Here is a 17,123-nt window from a genome sequence, read left to right as displayed (position 1 = left end):
CAACCAAAAAAGGGGCAGAAGAAGCTTTTTATTTTAAAAAACCCCAGTTTTCCTTGATTTTAGATATTTTTGTACACTGTAGGATGTGATTTCCCAGCAAAGCAGGCACAATGTGGCACCTCTGAGGTTGATGACTAAAATAAACAGCAATACTTCCCTATCTATTTTTTTTAGCTGCATTTTATTTTTTTTTAAACAAAATAAGTGGGTAATAAAAAAACCACTGCACCAAAGGGGTCAGAAAGCCCAAACCCAGCTGCTCCCTTCAGTTCCAGCTGCACAATTGCTGCTACAGCAGGTCCCTGATGTAAAGGTTCCTCCTGACAGCATTGGAGAAACCCTCGTTGAAGCGGAACCAGACGTCGCTCCTGCCCACGGCTTTGCCCATCTGCAGCTCCAGGGATTCCTCTTTGGAAACCTCAGGGGCTGCATGAGCAAAAATCCACTTTTAAAACCTTCAAATGATCAACTGAGCCCTTGCTGGAGAGGAGGGGGGATTTGGGGAGGGGGTGGAAGGGCACAGCTGATGGTCCCTCATCCCAAATGCTGCAATGTCTCAAAAAAACCAAAATTCCCTCTGGGTGGGGACAGAATCCTGAATTTACCCACAGGAACTCCCTGCCAGATGGGCTGGGCTCTGTTAGTCCCTGCTGCTGTTCCCTGGGCTGGGGCTGAGGGACAGGAGCCCCTTTTTGGTGCTGCCATTGGCACCCAGGGCCACCATGTCCCCTGTGCCACCCACCTGGGGCTGGAGCCATTTTGTCACACCCGGCTCTGAGGCCAGCCCGGGCCTGTGCCACTCACCCAAGGCTCAGGGACACTTTGTCCCTGTGCCACCCAGCCAGTTCTGAGGCCACCCCATGTCCCTGTATCACCCACCCCTGTCCCTGTGTCACCCACCCGGGGCCATGGCCGCCTCTTTCCTCTGCAGTGGCCTCCCGAAAAAATCCACCTCGGGCTGTGGAAGGAAGCAAAAAGCGGGACGGGAGTTGGCTCTGGAGCACCTGCACCTACAGCTGCTGCTCACAGAGGGACAAAAGCAGAGGAGGATCATCCCTGGGCAAAGCTCAGCCACCCTCTTCAGAGCAGGAGCCAAATGCAAATCCTGCAGGAAGGGCCTGGGAATGCAAACAGCATTCAAATTTGGGAATAAATTTGGGGGGAAGATAAAATATGAGGCTCAGGTGGGGTTTTATACCCAGGACAGGGCTGGCAGCTGAGCCCTGGAAAGGGGCAGTGCCAGGGAATGATCCCAGCTCCTCTTGGAACCCAGGGTGGGATCATTCCTGAGCAGCTTTTCCAAGCTGCTTCCCCACTGAGCCCAAATTTGGCTTTTTCAGCCCAAATTCCCACAGCTCTTCCCTCCCCCAGCCCTGAAAACTTCCCAGGACACATCCAAAAAGTCACCCAGACCCAATTCATCCCAATGCCAGCAATGCTTTTGTGGGACACACAGAGCTGAGCTGGGCTATTAAAGGAAACTGGACTCAAAAACCAAATTCCAGTGGAGCCAGGGAGCATCTGGCAGCCCAGGAAAGAGCTGGTGGGAATTAGGGTGGGAATTGGGGCAGGAATTGAGGCCTGACCTTGTCCTGCACCGTTGCTCTCCTCACGATGTGCTCCAGGTGCTGCTGGTGGTTGGGGGTCCCCGTGTCCCCTCTCTCGTCCCCAGTGCCACTCCTGGGATCCTGCGGGGAGGACAAAGCTCAGGCAGGCTCCCCTGGGGGTGTCTGAGCTCCAGGGTTGGGCACTGTCACCTCCCTGTCCCCCATCCCACCAAGCCCTGCCTGCTGCCAGGTGGGATTGAAACATCCCAAAAGGGTTTTCCATCATTTTCTGCCTTGTGGGCTCAGCCCCAGCTGAAACCCCTTTCCCTAGGATTTCACATCCCTACCATGTAAACAAGGAACCTCCAGGGATGTTTTTGCAGCTTCTCTTTGTCCCACACATCCCCCAGGAGCCCTTTTGCTGCTCCAAGGAGCTCACAGGGATTAATTATCCCACTGGCACCAGGGCAGGGCAGGCATTGGCATTCACCTGGGATGTTTCTCCACCTTTTCCACCCCATCCCATCTTTTCCTGCCTCCAGGAGAGAGGGAAGAGCCATTTCTGCTCCTCTTGGGGGCTTTGGGACCTTTGGAAGTGCAGCAGGCAGGGAAGGAGAGGCAGAGAAGAATTCACAGGTACAGATAGCAGCCAAAAACTCCCACCTCACATTCCCACTCCACCCTGGAGAGTGGAAAGGTTCAAAGCTCCAACTCCCTCCAGAACTCCTGCAAAAAGCTGAGCCCTGCAGCCCAGCCCAGCTGTGCAGGGAACAGCTGCAGCTCGGGGGGGCTTAATCCTGGATTTCCACTCATGCACAGACACGGCCAAAGCCAGCTTGGGGAAAAAACACATCCCAGGGGGGATTTTCTCCACAGCCACAGCAACAGCCCTGCCAGGCCTTTGGAAAGCCTCACCTGGCCCAGGTTTCGTGCCTCTGCCCTCCTCATCTTCTCCAGCTCGATCTCCCTGGCGATGAGCTGCTTGGCCTGGTAGCTGAGCTGCCTGCGAGCCGGCAGCTCCGGGAAGCGGCACACGGCCTCCACGTTCCTGGGGAAAAAATCCCCCAAAATCACCCAGATCTGAGAGCCCCAGCACCTCCCAGCCCTGCCCCTCCCACTGTGATTCCAGCCAGGCTGCCTCAGTTTCCCGCCCCCGCCCCCCACCAGGGAATGGGAATGCGGGAGGGATTAGAGGGGTTTAATCCTGGTCTGAAAGCAAAAAGAGGAGATTGCAGTGGGTCTGGATTGCCCTAAAAAACTGAACAGATTGCCCTGAAAAGCCTCACAAGCACAGCCCAGGCAAGGCAGCTGCATGACCTTCAGAGCCACCCCGAGGTGCCCCTCCACGGGACAGGTTTAATGGGAATCCAGCCAGGAACAGGAATTTGGGATCATCAGAGCAGCTGGATTCTTACCAAGGTTGGAGCACCAGGTCTGGAGTTCAGGCCTGTTTCAGTATCCCCAGCACTGAGGAGCCATCAGTCCCTCTGCCAGCTCTGAATATTTCATATTTATCCACTATTTATTTACTATTTATCCATTATTTACTCACTATTTATCCACTATTTATTCAATACTTATTCAATACTTATCCACTACTTATCCACTATTATCACTCCTAGAACAGAAGGGGCAAAGGCCTGACTCAGGTGGCTCTGCAGTCATCCAGAAATCGGCTGTCTTTACAAACTTTTGAAGAAACAACCCCCAGGTTTTGCTGGTGACATCAGCTTTGTTTGCCAGAGAGCTGCTGGGACACAAGTGCCAGGTGCCACTGGGACATGCCCAGGTGGGACAGCCCTGTCCCTGTCACCAACCCCTGCTGGTGACAGCCAAAGGGAAGTCTTTGCTTCCTTTTCCCTTCCCTTTCATCCCATTAAAGCCCAACCTCCTCTGCCTCAGCCCCAGGGACTGATGGGGCAGCTGGATCACAAGCAAAGCCAAAAGTCCCAACTCCTTGCTGAGAATCATCACAGAATCCTGGAACTGTGTGGGTTGGGAGGGATCTTCAAATCATCCAGCTCCAACCCTGACACCTCCCACTGGCTCCAATTCCCATCGAACCTGGCCTTGGACACTTCCAGGGATCCAGGAGCAGCCAGAGCTTCTCTGGGAATTCTATTCCAAGGCCTCCCCACCCTCCCAGGGCAGGGTCTTGGCTCCCACTCCCTGTCCCCAGCCCCGACACTCACGGATCCAGCTTGAAGACGTACTGGCCCTCAGGCAGGCGCTCCTGCAGGTAGGTCAGGTTGTAGGTCAGCATGGTGCTGATGAGCTCAGCCAGCTGCTGCTTCTCCTTCAGGCTGTAGAGCTGGGTGTTCACCTGGCCAGGGGACAGCAGAGAACTTGGCAAACCCCAAAACAGCCCAAGCACAGGGTTTATTTCTGGGTGAGGCAGGACCCAGATCAAGTTTAGTTCCCTCTCGGGAACACATGTCCTTCCCAGAGCAGGGACAGACCCTTTCCTGGCTGGGGGTGACACTGAGAGCTCCCCAAAGGGTGGGGGTGACTCTGAGAGCTCCCCAAAGCCCAGCTCAGCCAAGCCCAGCTCATGTGAGGCTCAGGACCCCTCCAAAGAGTTGGGCACCTCAACACCCTGCCCCCAGTTTCAGCACTGGCTCCGACACCAAACCCATCTGAGATTTGGGACAGGAATCCAGGACAGCCCAGCAGGGTGGGGTTTGCAGAGTCCCCCAGCAGACAGGCAGGGCTGCAGCAGCCCCAGGGGACACTCACAGGCCGCAGTTTGGGGGCGATGATGTCCAGCAGCAGGCACAGCACCTCCAGCACCAGCACCTGCTGCCCCACTCGGCCGCGCGCGCTGGGCGCAATCCCCGACACCATGGACAGCACCACGTTCTGCATCTGGCTCAGCTTGGCCACGGCCTTGGGGACAGCACAGGGACACTCAGAAGACGTCCCCGCAGGGCCACCAGGCTGTCCCCAAGCCCTGCTGGGACTTGCCTCGGCCTGGCTGCTGGGGTAGGCCAGGCGGGGGATGGAGGTGGCAGCGAAGAGCAGGTGGAAAGCCACGGGCAGGAAGGGCAGGTAACGCAGCAGTTGGAAGCTCTGCCCCTGCAGCACGGCCCTGCCCAGCAGGTCAGAGAAGCTCAGCCACTCCAGGGCTAGGCACACGGAGCCCAGGCTGGAATCTCGCACCTTCATCTTCAGGAAGTTCTCAAACAGGCCCTGGAAGTGGGTGTGGGGTCAGGTAGGTCTCACCTCGCTGGGGTTTTGAGCTTCCCCACTGAGCTCAGATCAGAGCCTTGGCTGCTCTCACCTGGGCCAGCTTGTCCTGCTCTCCTGAGGAGATGGAGAGGTGCAGGATGTGGTGGAAGCGGTGGGAGGAGGAATTTAAGCCCCCTGAGCCTCCAGGCTGGGCCAGGTCCTCATCCTCCAGCAGGAGCTGGGCTGGCAAAGAGGGATCCATTCCTATCCTGTGCCTGGGGGAGCCCAGAGGGAAGAGCTGAGGGTTCCCAGATGGAGATTTTCCCTCCCCAGAAGGAGAAGGGAAAAACCCAAAGAGAAGAGCTGGGCTTCCCTCCCCAGTGCTGGAGAGGCCAGCAGGGAATATCTGGATTCTTGGAACTGGACTGGAGGCAATGTCAAGGCTGAATTATTGGGAGCTAAGTGGAACAGTAACAAAGCATCTGGAATGGCTTTAAACTGACAGAGGGAAGGTTCTTTAGAAGGAATATTGGGAAGGAATAGCCCCTGGGAGAGGGGAAGGCCCTGGCACAGATTCCCAGAGAAGCTGTGGCTGCCCCTGGATCCCTGGAAGTGTCCCAGGCCAGGTTGGACAGGGCTTGGAGCAGCCTGGGATGGTGGAAGGTGTCCCTGCTCAGGGCAGGGGTGGCACTGGATGGGCTTTGAGGTCCCTTCCAACCCAAACCATCCCAGGATTCTGTGATGGACACAAATCCCCTCAAGAAGCTGCTCTCCAGGACCTTGTAGGTCATGGAATCACAGAACATTGCTCCAAGCCCCATCCAGACTCCCCTGAACACTTCCAGGGATCCAGGGGCAGCCACAGCTCCTCTGGGAAATGGGAACACCAACCCCACAAGCACCCAAGAGATCCCAAAATCTTCTCCTACCTCTGGAGCCTGGGGAGCTGGAAGATCTCTTGCCAGATGGAGAAGAGCCCCTTGTTCTGGTCCTTGAGGCCAATCCTCATGGTCTGCACCATCTGCACACTCAGGTCCTTCTGCCCTCGGCTGTGCAGGAACTGCAGCAGGAATGAGGGCATGGAGGGGACAGGACCCCAAAACTGGACAGAGCCACCCCCCTTCCTGCACGTGTAGGGCGGAGAACAGCCCAGGGGACAGGGCCATGCTTCAGGGACCTGCCTGCAAGGGACTTTTGTCCCCTCTGCCCCCGTGTGAGTCTGCAGCTGCAGCAGGAGCACGTACCTAGGGCCATCCCTGTTTCCCTGGAGCCATCCCTGTGACCTCAGGGTCACCCCCACATTTCCAAGTTCATCCCAGTGTCCCCGAGGTCCTCCTAGTGTCCTCAGGGCTATGCCCATGTCCCCAGGACCATCCCCATGTTCCTGGGGCCATCCCAGTGTCCCCAGAGACATCCCCATGTCCCTAAGCCTATCTCAGTGTCCCCAGAGCCATACCCACATCCTCAGGGCCCTCCTCATGTCTCTGGGGCCATTCCTAGTGTCCCCAGAGCCATACCCATGTCCCCAGTGCCATATCCATGTCCCCAGAGCCATCCCCACGGTCATCCCAGTGTCCCCACGCCCCCCTCCAGTGTCCCCCAGGTGTCCCCATCACCTGCAGGGTGTTGATGCAGGAGCGGATGTCGCTGTCGGTTTTCTCACACAGCGCCAGCAGCGCCCCCGTGTCCACCCGCATCCCCTGCCAGAGGGTGATCTGCGGGACAGCTGGGTTAGGGAGGGGACAGCTGGGGACAGGGACAGCCCAGGGACAGGGCTCACAGACAGCCCAGGGACAGGGACAGCCGGATCAGGGACAGCCAAGGCTCACGGACAGCCTGGGGACAGGGACAGCCCGGGGACAGGGGACACCCAGCCCCCAGGGAGGGTACAGCCAGGGCTCAGGGGAAGGGACACCCAGGGCTCAGGGGACAGCCAGGGCTCAGGGACAACCAGGAGACAGGGACAGCCACCCCTCCAGGTCTCAAGGGAGAGGACAGCCCAGGACTCAGGGGAGGGGACAGCCCCTCAGGGAAGAGGACAGCCAGCCCCTGAGGGCTCAGCCAGTCCCCAAGGAGGGGACAGCCCCTCAGGGTGGGGACAGCCAGCCCCCAGGGGAGGGAACAGGAGGACACAGGAGGACATAGGGGGAGCGCAGACCTCTGCGAGGCGCTGTGCCAGGCGGGAGGGAGCGGTGCGGGGGAAGCTGAGCAGGAAGGATTGCTGCCGGAGTGGGCGCAGGGCCGGCACGTACCTGGGGAGGGAAACACACGGGATGAGACAGCCCAGCAGGGAATTCTGCTCTTCAAGGAGTTATTTAGGGTGGGACAGACCTCCCAGAGCATCGAATCCAGCCATTCCCCCAGCACCATGAAAGGATGTCCCCAAGTGCCACATCCAGTTAAATCCCCTCAGGGATGGGGACTCCACCCCTGCCCTGAGCAGCCTGGACCCATCAATACTTGAGTGCCCTTTTCATGAAGGAATTTTTCCAAATATCCAATTTAAACTTTCCCTGGCCCAGCCTGAGGTCATTCCCTCTCCTCCTGTCCCTGTTCCCTAGGAGCAGAGCCCGACTCCCCCAGCTGTCCCCTCCTGTCAGGGACTTGTGCAGAGCCACAAATTCCTCCTGATCTCCATTTTCTCCAGGCTGAGCCCCCTTCCCAGCTCCCTCAGGAATTTTCCAGCTCCATTCCCTTCTCTGGACACGCTCCAGCCCCTCAATGTCATGAGGAGAACAAACCAACCTCAGCTGCACTCCAACACAGACCCCAGCAGCAGCCACCTCCTGTCTGGGGGCAGGCTCTGGTGTCCCCCCAGAGCAGGTGACACTCACTGGTCATTGCAGATGCAGATGATGGGCCGGAGCAGGAGCCCCCTCTCACGCCGCCGCCGCCCCACGCCCGCCTCGCCCTCCCCGTCCTTCCTCTGGATGATGGACAGCAGGACATTGATGGAGGCCTGGGGGGAAAACAGAGATGGCAGGGATGGATTCCTGCCGGTGGAGCAGTGGAGGAGCCGTTAATGGAGTGTGTTTAGGGGCTGGGTGGGTGCAGGGCCCCCGGCTCACCGCGGGCGCGCCGTCAATCTCGTCGATGATGAGGCAGTTGGGGCTCTCATCGGAGCCCAGCACTGACCTCATCTGGGTGGCAGCTTCAATTCGGGTCCTGAACACATCGGGGCTGCGGTCATCACTGCCAGGGGACACGGGGACAGGTCACCTTAGGCATGGGGACACCGCCAGAGTCAGCCCTGGGACAGTGTCACCTCCAGAACAGCATCACCCTTAGGGCATTGTCACCTCCAGCATCACCCCTGGGACAGCATCACCTCCACAGCACCATCACCTTTCAGCATCATCCTTAGGGCACTGTCACCTCCAGCATCACCTCCAGGACATCTCCACTCCAGGACACCCTCATTCCGAGGATATCATCACCTCCAGAACAGCATCACTTCAAGCATCACCCTGGCACCCAGGGGCTCACCTGGCACTCAGGGGGCTCACCTGGCACCCAGGGGGCTCACCTGGCATTTGTCATCCAGGGCTCACCTGGCACTCACGGCTCACCTGGAATTTGTCACTCAGGGCTCACTTGGCAATTGTCACCCAGGGCTCACTTGGCATTCAGGGCTCACCTGGCCATTGTCACCCAGGGCTCACCTGGCGTTCATCTCCACGGCGTTGTACCCCGCGTGCCTGGCGATGACGTGGGCCAGCGTGGTCTTGCCCAGCCCAGGGGGGCCACAGAGCAGGGCCACCTGTGGCACAGAGGGGAGGTCACCCTGGAGGTGTCCCCCAGGGAGGGGACAATGCTGCTCCACAGCTGGTGGCAGCAGAGTGACCCAGGGCCATGTCCCCTCCTGCTCACCTTGTACTTGGGTCTCTTGTGCTGGTCCAGCTCGGCCTCCAGGATCTCCTCGGTGAGCTGGACCTTGGTCTTCCACTTGCTGGAGTTTTCCTTGGGATGGCTGAGTGTGGGATGAGCTGCAGGGCCAGGCCTAGGCTTCTTGGCAGCTTTGTCCTTACCAAACACCACCGTGTCCCACAGCTTGAGCCACTTCAGCAGGCAGCGGTTGGTGTACTGCAGGGGGACAGGAAAACAAGGAAAATCAAGGGAAAAATCCAGCTGAGGGCAGAGGAAGGTTCTCCTGCTCAGGGTTCCACCTGCCATCTCCCTGGGATGAGGTGGGAATGCTTCCCTTCCCAGCTCAGCCCCTCATCCCTCAGGGAAACCCTGGATAAGTCACATCAGCCCCATCCCTGCTGGCCCTGCTCTGTCTTGGCTCAATCGGCACTTCTCAGCCCCTCCCAGCACATCCAATTCCCCACAAAACTCCTAATATCCCCCCAAAAAATCAAAATAGCCAACAACTCCTGGCTAAAACCCTCCCTATCATTTTTTGTCTTGTTTTAGTCACGTTTCATAGGGTTTTTTTGCAAGAACATCCACAGCCCCCAATGAAAACCTGCCATCCCAAACTCTCAGGGGCTCAGGACCAGACACAGACCCCAGGCAGTGCTCCCAAAGGCAATTCCCAATCCCATGGCATTCCAGAGGTGCTGACCCCACCCATCCCAAGCTCCCCCTTGTCCCAGCACCTCACATCATCACTGAGCAGCTCTATGTAGCGCCGGGGGGTGAATTTGTCCACCCAGAGACAGTGGGATGCAGATTCCTCCTCAGCTGCTGGCTCCGTGTCCATGCTGGGATCTGGACTCTCAGCGCTGGCCTCGCTCCCCAGGCAGCTGCAGGATGGGATTAATTTACCCCAAACCACCCCAGGAGTCAGGGCAAGGTGAGAATTCCACCCCAAGCTGAGGGTGAGGAGGGCAAAAAGGCTCCTCTACTTGCGGGTCCCCCAAAATTTTATCCTGAAAGATAAAACTGGGAGCTCTCCTGAAAGAGCAACTGGGAGGCAAATCCAGCAGCATGGCAGGGACTGGGGAGGGATTTCACCCCAACATCTCACCTGCTTATGATCTCTGTCAGCTGCTGGGAGGCCTCCAGGACCTGCCTGCGACGCTTGGGCACAAACACAGAGCAGGGTCAGAGGCATCCCTCCAAATCCATGGCTAGGGGACAGGAATCTGGGAGCCAGCAGGGCTGGCAGGGACACAGGGGAAGGTCTGGGACATGTGGTACCTCCTCATCCACCTGCTCCTTCAGGTAGGAGAAGGGCACCCCCAGCAAGTGCAGCGGCCTGTGAGCGTTCCAGCCCAGGGAATCCGGGAGCTGCAGGGACACAGCACAGGGACAGACCCCTCCTGAACCCACCTGGAGGCCACAGAGGAGCAATCCCCACCTCCAGAGCCCTCCTCACCTCCAGCCCTGTCCCACAGGGATCATCCCTCAGCACCAGGAAGACCCTGGTGCCCTGGCTGGATGTCACGTTGATGTAATCCTCCAGCACGGGGGGTCTCCTCAGGACCCTCTTCTTTTCCAAGGGCGGTGTGGTCTGCAGGGGGATCGTTCCACTCACCTCCAGGTGGTTCGAGCTGGAAAACCCCAAATTCCTTCAGTAGGAGAAGAGCCCTTACCCTCTCCCCGCTAAAAATGGGGCTCAGCGTGGCCAACCTGGCGTTGTGGGGAGCCAGAGGTGCCTCTGGGCCACCATCCCAGGGGACATCCGCAGCCAGCTCATGGTCTGCACCGAAATCCAGTTTCTTCACGGCCTCCAGGCGCTGCCGCTTCGGCTTCGGGGCTGGAGCGCGGGGAGAGAGAGCACCACTGAGGGACTGGGGATGCTCCAGCACCGGCACCGCTCGGGGCGGGGGGAGAGGGCTCAGCAGCGCCCGAGGAACCGGGTCAAACCTACTGCGGGGTTCGGGGTCTGCCGGGGACGCGGCGGGGACACAGCCCCGCTCCCTCTTCGTGCTGCTGGTGCCCCCGAGGGGCTCGGGCTCCTCCGGCAGCTGCCTCTTGCCACGGAACTGGGAGGATTTAGGGCCGGCGGGTGGGGATGGATCATCTGCAAGAGGGGTCAGAGCACGGTGCCGGTCAGCGGAGGGGACCCGCGGCGGGGCGGGCACACGCGGGCGCGCAAAGCCCGCTCCTTCCCTCCGCCGCCTCCCGTCCCGGCGCCGCAGCAGCGCCCACCTCCCAGCTCGGCCAGCACCTCCAGCTCGGCGGCGAAGCGCTCGTAGAAGCCGTCCTCGGCTCCATCCTCGAGCACATCCCGGAGCAAATCCTCGGGCACATCCTCGGCGCCCGCCATGGGCAGCGGCCGCCTCGCCACCGGCCCCGCCACCGGCCCCGTGCCCGCCGAGCTTCCGCCCGCGCGCTCCGCAGGGCCGGCGCTGATTGGGTGAGGCTCTCGCGGGCAGAGGCGGGGCCGGTGCTGATTGGGCGGAGGGCGCGCGGGCGGAGGCGGGGCCGGCGCTGATTGGACGCGATGTGAGCGCTGCCGGGAGAGGGCGGTGCCAGGGCGGCGGGGGCGGTGTGCGGGTCCCCTCAGCCGGGTCCGGGCCCCCTCAGCCGCGTCCGGGGTCACCTCCGCCCTGCCCGGGCCCCCTCAGCCGAGTCCCGGGTCACCTCCGCCTTGCCCCGGCTCGCTTCAGTCCTGTCCTGCGTCCTCTCCGCCGCGCGTGTCCCCGCCCCCGCGCCGCCTGTCCCCTCCCCTCTGTCCCGTGCCCTCCGGCGGAGCCGCCGCGATCGCGGCCGGGCTGCAGCGGGGAGCGGGACGAGGCCGATCGCCGCCGTCGGGATGGGCAGAGCTAGCACGGCCCGGCCGCGGGGCCTCCAGGCGTGACAGCGGGGCGGGGATGGGCCATCCACGCGTGGCGCCGGGGCGTCCCGGGACAGCCGGACAGCGGCGAGGCCGCGCCGTGTGATGTGACATCGGCACGGCGGCGGCTGGACTGCGGCTGGAGCATCCGAACCGCTGTGGGAGCCGCGTCCGCATGGTGTGACACTGGTGAGGCTGAGGGATGGGCAGGGGGACAGCAGTGCTGCAGGTGACAGGTGCCTCGGCAGCACCGGTGCATCTCCATTCCTTGCTGGGGTATTGGACCTCCAGGCCCTGCTCCGCGTTTGTCCCGGGCTGCTGTGCCCATCCCGGGGTGCCCATCCCACTCATCCCGATTCCCCCTCTCTCTCTCCCTCTCCCCCGCAGGGCACTGGCCATGGAGCCGGGCACCATCGACAACCTGTCCATCCTGTACCAGAGCTCCAACTTCATCGTGGTCAACAAGCACTGGGACCTGCGCATCGACAGCAAAATGTGGTACGAGACGCTGACCCTGCAGAGCCAGCTCAAGCACCGCTTCCCCGAGCTGGCCGACCCTGACACCTACTACGGCTTCAGGTGAGCACCTGGGCACCAAGCCCGGCTCTGCCCTCAGCTGGGGACACTCCTGAGATCCCCAGGACACTCCTTTATCCCCATGTCCTTCCCAGGTTCTGCCACCAGCTGGATTTCTCCACCAGCGGGGCCCTGTGCGTGGCACTCAACAAAGCGGCAGCGGGAAGTGCCTACAGGTGCTTCAAGGAGCGCCTGGTGACCAAAGCCTACCTGGCCCTGGTGAGCCCTCCCTGCCACCTCCTGCCTTGGCCTCCTGGTGTTCCTGAGCACCTCTGCCCTGAGGGAAAGCTGAGGGAGTTAAGCTGGAGAAGAGAGAGACTCATAGTTGGAGACTAAAGAGGCTCCAAGAGAGCTGGAGAGGGATTTGGACAAGGGCATGGAGGGACAGGACACAGGCAATGGCTTCCCACTGCCAGAGGGTGGGGTTAGGTTGGGTATTGAAAAGGAATTCTGGCACACGTTGCCCAGAGAAGCTGTGGCTGCCCCTGGGTCCCTGGAAGTGTCCAAAGCCAGCTTTCATGGGGCTAACAGCAACCTGGGATAGTGGAAGGTGTCCCCTGCCCCGACAACGGGCTGGGCTTGGGGAAATGGATGGGCTTTAAGGTCCTTCCAAGCCCACCCTTGCTGTGATTCCATGATTCCTGTCATCAGGGGGTGGGTGAGGAGCACAGGGCTCAGTCTCCACGTTCCTGTCCCCAGGTGAGGGGCCACGTGAGCCAGAGCCGGATGATGATCCGCTACGCCATCGGGAAGAACACCACGGAGGGCATGACCCACATGATGTGCGTCGACGGCACAGAGGGTAAGCAGCCCCAGCCCCTGCTCTGCCCACATCCCCAGGGATGTGCTGGGCCATCACGAACCCCCTGTGGATCTCCTTGCAGGCTGTGAGAATCCCAAGCCGTGCCAGTCGGAGCTGGTGGTGCTGGAACATGGATCCTACAGCGGGGACCCCGTCACCAAAGTGCTGCTGCAGCCACTGACAGGTGGGGACAGGGACAGCTCTGACCTGGAGCAGAGCCTGGAAAGGGATGAGGGAAGCTGAGAACTGCCATGCTGAGGGGGACAAATGCCTTTGGGTGTGTTGTCACCATGCCCTGAAGGAGGGATTCAGGAATTCCCTGTCCTTCATTCTCTATTGTCACCATGCCCTGAAAGAGAGATTTAGGAATTCCCTGTCCTTGATTGTCACCATGCTCTGAAAGAGAGATTCAGGAATTCCGTGTCCTTGATTCCCTGTTGTCAGCATGCCCCACAAGAGGGATTTGGGAATTCCCTGTCCCTGATTCCCTATTGTCACCATGCCCTGAAGGAGGGATTCAGGAATTCCCTGTCCTTTGTCACTGAGCCTCAAAGGAAGAATTCAGGAATTCCCTGTCCCTTATTCCCGCTTTCCCCTCAGGGAGGACTCACCAGCTGCGGGTTCACTGCAGTGCCATCGGCCACCCCATCGTGGGGGACTTCACCTACAGCCACAAGCAGGACAGCAATCCCTACAGGATGATGCTCCATGCCTACTACCTGCGCATTCCCACTGGGAAGGAGCTGATCGAGGTGTGCGCACCCGACCCCTTTGTCACCACCATGGACAGCAACTGGGTGCCCCAGCACGTCACCCAGAGGCTGGAGGATGTCATCCAGGAGCTCAAGGACAAGGGGATGCAGAAGGAGGATGAAGAGGAGAGGCAGGAAGCTGCTGGAGAGGAGGAAGCAGGGGGTGAAGGCAGGAGGGAGGAGACGGAGGAGCAGCGGGCGCGGTGTGAGCAATGGTTGGCTGAGTGGGCTCTGGAGTGAGCACGGAGCACGTCCCTGCATTTCCAGCTGCATCCTTGTCCCCACAGACCCTCCACACCTGCACTCCCTGTATGGCTTCCCTCACTCCTGGGGCTGGCATCAGGTGGATTTTAGGAGCGGTTGAGGTGGGGTTTTTTTGGAATGTCCGTCATCCATCTGGCCACGGGATGTCCTCGTCCCAATCCTGAGCCTCAGCAGCAGAGTCAGTGTCACATTCCAGCTTAGAGTGACCCCAAAGCTTTCCATCCCTGTCCTGGGCACAGCTGGACACTGCTTGGCCATGGACATTCCCACAACCTCTCCATGCTTGGATGCAGAATTGCAGCCAGGTGCAACTCCAGTGTCCATGTTCCCCTTTCCCATTCCCTCACTGCAGCTGCTGTGTCTGTGGTAGGTTGGGGGCTGGAGCATGTTCTGGGGACACTGATAGTCGCCCCAGTCCTGATGTGTCCTGTTAAACTGGACTGGGATGGGCAGGAAAAGGTCCCTGCTCCTCACCCCCTCCCTCCTTCAGCCCACCTGGGGGGTTTTAAAGGTTTGGTGAAGGTGAAGGAGTTGATACCAACAGATTTTAAACTTTTTTCAATTTTCTAGGAAGAGAATCTAGTCTTTTAGGGTTTGTAAAATACGGGTGGTCTCAGGAATGAGGTATTTTTAGTACTTCTATGGTCAGAGAGTCAGCAGCCCAAAGCTTTTTTAATGGATTTTATTATTCCTTCTACTAGCACTGCCTTTCCTGCTTTTACCCCTGCTGAGACAGGTCAGAGGACACAAATCCCTTTCTCCTCACCCACGTGAGGAGGGATCAGTGTCCTGTATGGGTCCCATGGGGTGGCTTCTGCCTGGCAGCTTTCCAGAGGGTCCTGCAGGCAGGTCCTTCAGCTGAGCACTTTGGGAAAGCTCTGGAGCAGTAGGAAAAGGCTGGAAAAAAATATAAAAAAAGCTGAAAGAAAGGCTGAGAACTTTGGGAAGAGCAGGCAGGAGCTCAGCTTTGACAGATGCCAAGAAATTCCCTTGGAAGTGCCCTTGCTTTGCTGGTCATCCTGCTTTGCTTTTAACCCTCTGCAGCCCTTGAGGGACATTTGGAAATGAGGAGAACAGGACAGCTGGGGAGGGACAGAGGGGCTGGAGCTATCCCAGGGCTTTCTAGGGCCACATCAGCACGTGCCCAGAGTTGTTACCTCACCAGCCCCATCCCGTGTAAAACACAACTGATATAGTTCACACAGCTGATACTCCCACCCTCAGGGGGAATTAAAAGTCACAACCCTCTCTCCTTGTGGATAAGCACAGGAAAAAAAACAAAACAAAACAAAACAAAAAACCAAAAAAAACCACAACCACTTTGAAATCCTGCAAGTCACCAAAATCCCCCGGAGATGGATGGGGTGGAATTTTTAATCACCTGTCCCATGTGTCCCTTCCTTTTGTGGCTTGATGCCACCACTGCAGGGTGGGGATTGCCTGAGGTGGCAGCCCTGGGCACTGAGCGGGCACGGGGGGGGCTCTGGGTTGGTGCCAGGGGGCTCAGGAGGAGCAGGAGCCCCTTGTCCTTCCTGCCAGGCCCCGTCCCTGCCCATCCCAGCCGCCGGGAGGGGCCGGGAGCTGGGAATGAACACAACGAACCTGTTTGCCAAAGATCCGCGGGGCGACGCGCACGGGAGGCGCTGGAAAGTGACAGCACGTCCCGGGGGCACTCGGCTTTCCCGCGGTGGGGACATGGATGGGGCTGGCGCCCCGAGCCCACCGTGTTTGCATCGAGGAGCCCCCACACCCCACCCCAGCCTTTGCAGATCCAAAGGAATTTTCAGGAAGGATCCAAAGGAATTTGCAGATCCCAGCACCGCAGATCCAAAGGAATTTTCCTTACCCTGCTGAGGGAGTTTTCCAGTCTGTCCTGTCCCTTCCTGCCCGTGGGGCTGGGGCTCCTCTCATGCCCTGGGCTTGTGGTGTGGCTGTGATGTCCTGTGCACTCTGCAGTTCCAGTTTTGGTGTATTTGCTTTATTAAACGTGTCTCTGCCCTTCACTCTCCGCTCTCTGGATCCATCCCACGCTCCCGGGAGTTTCCAGGAATGAGGCAGGACAGGCCCCGGGGCTCCCACCCAGCCAGCCTGTTGTGTGAGGGGCAGGAATTCTGTGTGAGGGGCAGGAATTCAGTGTGAGGGGCAGGAGAGGGGCAGGAACTCAGTGTGAGCGGCAGGAACTCAGTGTGAGCGGCAGTACTGATTCCTGCTCGCCCTGCTGGGACTCCCCTGACCGGAATGAGCGGCCCCAGAGCCCTCTCGGTTTCAGTGACAGAGATGGCCGGGGGTGATGCGGACCTGGTGTCACTGCCCCGCCCTGTCCCCGCCCTCTGGGACCTGTCACCGGCCACTGGGAATGTCCCAACCCAAAGATCAGAGCGGGAGAAAAGCTGCGGGTTAGGGAACACTGGAGCTGTCCCTGGCAAGGAGCTGGTGAGCAGCCCCAGGGCTGACGGGGTTTAGGGGAAACTGCCACCAGGAACGATCCATTGGTGGGATGCTCCAAGGAGATGGAACCAGGATGGGAGAGCTGGGATTGTCCAGCCTGGAGAGGACAAGGCTCCAGGGAGCGCTCAGAGCCCCTTCTAGGGCCTAAAGGGGCTCCAGGAGAGCTGGAGGGGCACTTTGGATGAGGGATGGAGAAACAGAACACAGGGAATGGCTACTGACAGGGCTAGATGGGATTTTGGGAAGGAATTCCTGGCTGTGAGGGTGGGGAGGCCCTGGCACAGATTCCCAGAGAAGCTGTGGCTGCTCCTGGATCCCTGGCAGTGTCCCAGGCGAGGCTGGACAGGGCTTGGAGCAGCCTGGGACAGTGGAAGTTGTCCTGCTCAGGGCAGGGGTGGCACTGGGTGAGCATTAAGGTCCTTTTCTATCCAAACCGTTTCATGTCTCTGTGATTTCTATGGAACTCCTGAACACAGAACTCATCCCTCAGGCTGGAACAGGGGGAAAACTGATTGAAGACCTGAGGAATTATCGCAGTCTTTAAGACTGGGACATTTTTTGAAGATTATGAACCAGGCATGGGCAGAGGTTAAGGGAGAGGAGCATTCCCAGCCCTCCTGGCACAGGCAGATAACATCAGAGCTCACAGCTGAGCTGGGAATGTCCTCAGGAACAACCTGGGGCAAATGTTCCTCCACATGCTCAGGTTCAGGGTGGATCCTCCTGAGGGGGTTTCAGGGCCACCTTTGATCCCCACATGGGACACAGTGCACACAGTGACCCGCAGGGTGGCCCTGATGTGTCCCTGACATGTCCCTGCCCTCCTGCTGCAGCCACCT

General features: G+C 59.3%; 2 protein-coding genes across 2 annotated transcripts; one reads left to right on the top strand and one right to left on the bottom strand.

Annotated features, from left to right (window-relative positions):
* Positions 1 to 230: 230 nt before the first annotated feature.
* Positions 231 to 10,932, bottom strand: CHTF18 (chromosome transmission fidelity factor 18; the record flags this gene model as incomplete). Its single annotated transcript, XM_083872278.1, has 22 exons — positions 231 to 426; positions 901 to 958; positions 1,587 to 1,688; positions 2,463 to 2,595; positions 3,740 to 3,870; positions 4,284 to 4,433; positions 4,512 to 4,736; positions 4,828 to 4,990; positions 5,645 to 5,775; positions 6,332 to 6,430; positions 6,874 to 6,967; positions 7,550 to 7,674; positions 7,784 to 7,907; positions 8,378 to 8,475; positions 8,586 to 8,798; positions 9,322 to 9,463; positions 9,688 to 9,740; positions 9,861 to 9,950; positions 10,039 to 10,213; positions 10,293 to 10,419; positions 10,534 to 10,686; positions 10,815 to 10,932. 22 exons carry the CDS (start codon positions 10,930 to 10,932, stop codon positions 290 to 292), a joined length of 2,841 nt encoding a protein of 946 aa, XP_083728404.1. The 3' UTR covers positions 231 to 289.
* A 603-nt stretch (positions 10,933 to 11,535) lies between these two features.
* On the top strand, positions 11,536 to 15,839 carry RPUSD1 (RNA pseudouridine synthase domain containing 1). The gene is made up of 6 exons (XM_083872137.1): positions 11,536 to 11,631; positions 11,830 to 12,021; positions 12,114 to 12,237; positions 12,718 to 12,820; positions 12,903 to 13,004; positions 13,421 to 15,839. Exons 2-6 carry the CDS (start codon positions 11,840 to 11,842, stop codon positions 13,810 to 13,812), a joined length of 903 nt encoding a protein of 300 aa, XP_083728263.1. The 5' UTR covers positions 11,536 to 11,631; positions 11,830 to 11,839; the 3' UTR covers positions 13,813 to 15,839.
* The last annotated feature ends 1,284 nt before the right edge of the window (positions 15,840 to 17,123 follow it).

The sequence above is a fragment of the Zosterops lateralis genome, assembly GCF_965231275.1.
Source record: "Zosterops lateralis genome assembly, chromosome: 15".
NCBI lineage: Eukaryota > Metazoa > Chordata > Aves > Passeriformes > Zosteropidae > Zosterops > Zosterops lateralis.
This window is presented reverse-complemented; position numbering and strand designations above follow the sequence as displayed.